The sequence below is a fragment of the Eriocheir sinensis genome, chromosome 62 (genome assembly GCF_024679095.1).
Source record: "Eriocheir sinensis breed Jianghai 21 chromosome 62, ASM2467909v1, whole genome shotgun sequence".
NCBI classification, from domain to species: domain Eukaryota; kingdom Metazoa; phylum Arthropoda; class Malacostraca; order Decapoda; family Varunidae; genus Eriocheir; species Eriocheir sinensis.
Window position 1 is genome coordinate 2272402 of NC_066570.1, and position 4166 is coordinate 2276567.

The following is a 4166-nucleotide window of genomic DNA, read 5'->3' on the forward strand; positions in this document are numbered from 1 at the left end:
TTGCTGCTGCTGGAATGCTGAAGCAAATGAGAAAATTATAGAAGCCATGAAGAGTTTTCTGGAAAAGATGTGGTGTGTAAGAAATAGGGAATAGGATGATTTGTAATGGATACTGCTTGTTTTGTTTTATTGTTACAAGTTGTGCCGATGTAAAGGCTCACCTGATGTACAGGCATACAGCAAGAGCAAGAGCAAGAGGTAAACAAACAAGGCATCGGCGAACATTCCTCGCCTGGCGTCGCCTTCAAACTTCAATATTTGGGCACAAGGAGAAATATTTGACAGTAATAATCAATAACGGAGCCTCGTATCAATACTATGCCCAGAAGACCGTTTAAGTGAAAAGTAAGTTACGTGTATAACCTGATGGTAAGTGAAGTATCCAATGCAGTACCCATGCTATTTTTTCGGTATATTAGAAGCAGTTGTTAGCTAGATTAACCTCAGTGTCCTAAAGGAGAATACATATCATTTATTTTTTTTCCTGGAAAGTTATAATAACACTAATTACAACTTTCAGCAGCCCAGCACCAGTTACATTCATGAAGGTCATAATAAAAGGAAGAAAGGCCACTCTATGAATACCAGGGTAGAGCAGATGAGAAGATGGCAACACACTCTGCCAAGCGCCTCTTGTCCAACACTGTTGAGAACTTGACAGTCAAGTTCTTCCCAGGAATTTCTTTCAGTCAGTTGAGTGAAAATTCTTATGGTAAGTTTTATTCATCATTACCTTGAAGGATGATGTTTGATTTTTACAATTTGGCGTGTACAACAAGGCACAAGGATAGATGCACTGGCTCATGTTCGCACTTCTGTTTTCAGGGAACGAGGCGGTGGCCAGTCTCCCTCTACAGATGGTCCTGTACTTCTCAACCTTATTCTTCCCATGCTGGATGGCAGCCTCAACTGTCATGATTACTACGAAGGTAACTACAGGAACACTGCTTTGATAATATACTATTCAAGCTGTTGTTTACTTTATTACGTACCTTAGTAACTCAGGTAAAACTTATCTTTTATTATTTTGCTACGACTGGTTAAGCTATTATTTATTACTGTATTATATATACTATGCTAGTACTGGTGAAGGTCTTATTTGTCACATTTTTATACAACAGACAATAGTACAGCACTTCTCACCATCCATTAAAAATTTACACAAAAAAAATGAATCACCTGAATATAGAAAGTAAAGACTATATGTATTCTCTGTAGCATTTACATGGAAGTCCTTTTGTAGTGCGGCAACTATGCCTGATGAACGAGCCTCCCATAACCCACTTAGCCAGTGGGGTACCTCTTTGGCCGACTCAGTAAGGAGTGGCTCTCCCGTCACGCTGGTCGCGGGTTCAATCCCAGGCAGCTGGCGAATACCCTCTCCTTGTTGTGATTAATTTCTCGTGTGTTTTGATACACGCAGAAGGACGTATGGGACCGAGAGAGTAATAGGAAAAAGAGAATAGAAAATCTCGTCATTAAACTTTCTTCATCACCTGCCTCTTTTATCTCATCCGTCCACCATACCCTTCCTTTTTCTCCTCTTCTTCACACCCTCCATCCAACTACTTCAGCTGCCCAAACCACTTGCCTCCTAGTCAAACAACTCACTTAGTTCTCCTGAATTGTGTACTAGTCCTACTTTTACTCTTCCCAATGATCCTTTCCCTTCTATAGACTGATATGTAGTTACTCACATGATCTCTCACTTCCATCTTCTAATTCTCCTTCTCCTGTTTCCTTTGGATTCCCATTTCTCTCTTATCTGTACTTTTCCAAGGATGAGAGAGAAATGGGAATTTTAAGGGAATGCATCAAAAGATTGAATACAGCCATTGTCTTGTCATTTCTCATAATATTTATATAAATATATCTTCATTATCATCATTGGTGGCTCAATTTTATACAGAGGCAGGGTGGAAAGTTGGGAAAGACCATGTGACTCTTACAAATGATAATACAATTATTTTAATCTAATGGAAATATAGTTTTCAGTTACTGTCTAAAATAAAAGGTTACAGGAAATTATTTTCTAGTTTGGAGCTGCCTTTAAGGTGCAGTTAGCCTGGGAGTACCATAGCAGCTTTGCTCTGAGTCAGTGATTTCTCAACAGTTCCAGCATGTGTCCAGCCTGTATCAGTGGATCCTGGTGGCCATCTATACAGCACTGCCACTCATTGAGGTGGTGCGGCTGTACATTGGGAACCTTGGTAACACTGAGGAGAAGGTAAGTTATGCGTAGAAGAGTTTGCTTAGGTATAGGGGATATCAGGCAGTTACTATTTGATTGCAGGACATTGTATATTATGAGAGAGAGAGAGAGAGAGAGAGAGAGAGAGAGAGAGAGAGAGAGAGAGAATATTTCCATACCAGCACTCATAATGTAGCACTTAAAATAAGGTAAACAGAAAAATAAGCAAAGATGGAAGTGCAGTTCTTATCCCAAAAAAGTAAATGAGTTCCATGGAGGGACTGCCAGTGCCCTAGCAATATCCCAATTTCAGTACCCTTTTATAGCATGTAGGAGATGAGATGTGCATTTTTAAGATGTTCTTAATCTGCTAATCTCAAACTTCCATGTTCCAGTAAGTTCACACATCTTTGAAGCACACTGTCTCCTTATTTAGATCAGTATTTTTCTTTCTTCTTTATAGAATTTCAAACTTCCATGTTCCAGTAAGATCAGTAATTTCAATTCATTTTAGTTCAGTAAGGTCATTATTCAGTAAGATTTAGTATTCAGTAAAATATATTTAGTTCTCAGGAAGATTTAGTATTCAGTAAAGTTTAGTTAAGTAAGATCAGTATAGTTAGTCATTTTTTTAGTTCAATAAGATCAGTATTTTTCCTTTACATTAGTTAATCTCAAACTTCCATATTCCAGTAAGTCCACATATTTCTGAAGCACACCCTCTCCTTATTTTTTGATTATTACTTTTCTAACAGGTCCCGGAGTTGGCTGGCAGTTGGCTCCTGACACTGCTTCTCCAGCTTCCACTACTAAGCTTCATCCTGCTGGTCCCTGGCACATGTTCACTGCCCTTGGATTATGCTGTCAATGCCATCTTCCTTCTGTTCCTCGTCCTGCACCTGGTGTTTGGCTACCGGGCTGTGAGCACCACGGCCGCACACCAGACCCGGCTACACCACCTCTACCTAGTGATGGGCCAAGGCACAGAGAGTCTTGCTGGTGATGAGACTGGCCAAGGGTGAGTTGGCTTTTGAGGGCAGAGGAGGCAACCTAAGACCAAAACTAACTTAAGAGTAATACGGAAGAAGTTGGCAAAAAATTTATAGTCCGGTTACTGAGGTGTCTTCTACTCTCCTCTTGATGCATTATTGAGTTCTGAGCCAAGGCACCAAGTTGTTACTCTAGTCTCGGGCTTCATCAGACTTTTATTTAGCAGTGCAGACGGCTTCAGTGTCATTGCTTCCTTGTCAAAGCAGGTCTCAGTGTTAGTGCTATATCATCAAACAAGAAGCATTATGAAAATGTATAGACATTCCAGAGACACAAGTGAGTGGCTGGTTGTGGCTTTAAGGCAGTCTGACAAGGAAGGTTTCTGTCATTTCAAACACACAAAACATCTTCACTTGGTTTTATCATCTTGAAGTGTCTCTGTATTCAAACTGCTGTAACTTCTAGTCACTGCTTGCTCATAGAATCTTCTCTAGTCAGCCTTCCAAAAATTATGAATAGCTTTCCATCTGCTACAGCTCAGTTGTGAAGATTAGAAGCCATGAAGTCATAGACATAATCTTTAAGTGAAAATACTGTGTGTGTAAAGCAAAAAAGATGCTATTAAGGGAAAATAAGCCATCATCAAGTTGAGTCAATCACCACTGAAATAGAAAATGTCTTGACCCATCATTGTGAATTCAAAGTGCCTATAAGAACATGCATACAAATTCTTGCAATGGTCACTAGATTGGCTAGAAAGGATAACAGAAGGCTGTTAGTATCAGTGAGAGCTCTCTTTCTGTATATCACCAGACAACTAAAAAGTGGCTAATAAACACACCATTGTTTTAGTTTTCTTTATTTTTCATGAGATTAAATAGACAAAAATATGATTGTGAACAAGATATAAAACAGACATATAAGCAAAGAGGTTTTGTGTGATCCTGCTTTATGATACAATGTCTTGTTTCTTTCATAAGTACAT

General features: G+C 39.2%; 1 protein-coding gene across 4 annotated transcripts; it reads left to right on the forward strand.

Annotated features, from left to right (window-relative positions):
• The first annotated feature begins 181 nt into the window (after positions 1–181).
• Positions 182–4032, forward strand: LOC126986621 (transmembrane protein 17-like). 4 transcript variants are annotated; one of them, XM_050842896.1, is made up of 5 exons: positions 182–369; positions 521–712; positions 826–929; positions 2114–2227; positions 2947–4032. In XM_050842896.1, the coding sequence occupies exons 2-5, from the start codon at positions 607–609 to the stop codon at positions 3211–3213; spliced, it is 591 nt and encodes a 196-aa protein (XP_050698853.1). In that variant the 5' UTR covers positions 182–369; positions 521–606; the 3' UTR covers positions 3214–4032. The 4 variants fall into 4 exon arrangements, with proteins under 4 accessions (XP_050698853.1, XP_050698854.1, XP_050698851.1 ...); XM_050842897.1 differs by having other exon boundaries at positions 524–712; XM_050842894.1 differs by having other exon boundaries at positions 182–345.
• Positions 4033–4166: the final 134 nt, after the last annotated feature.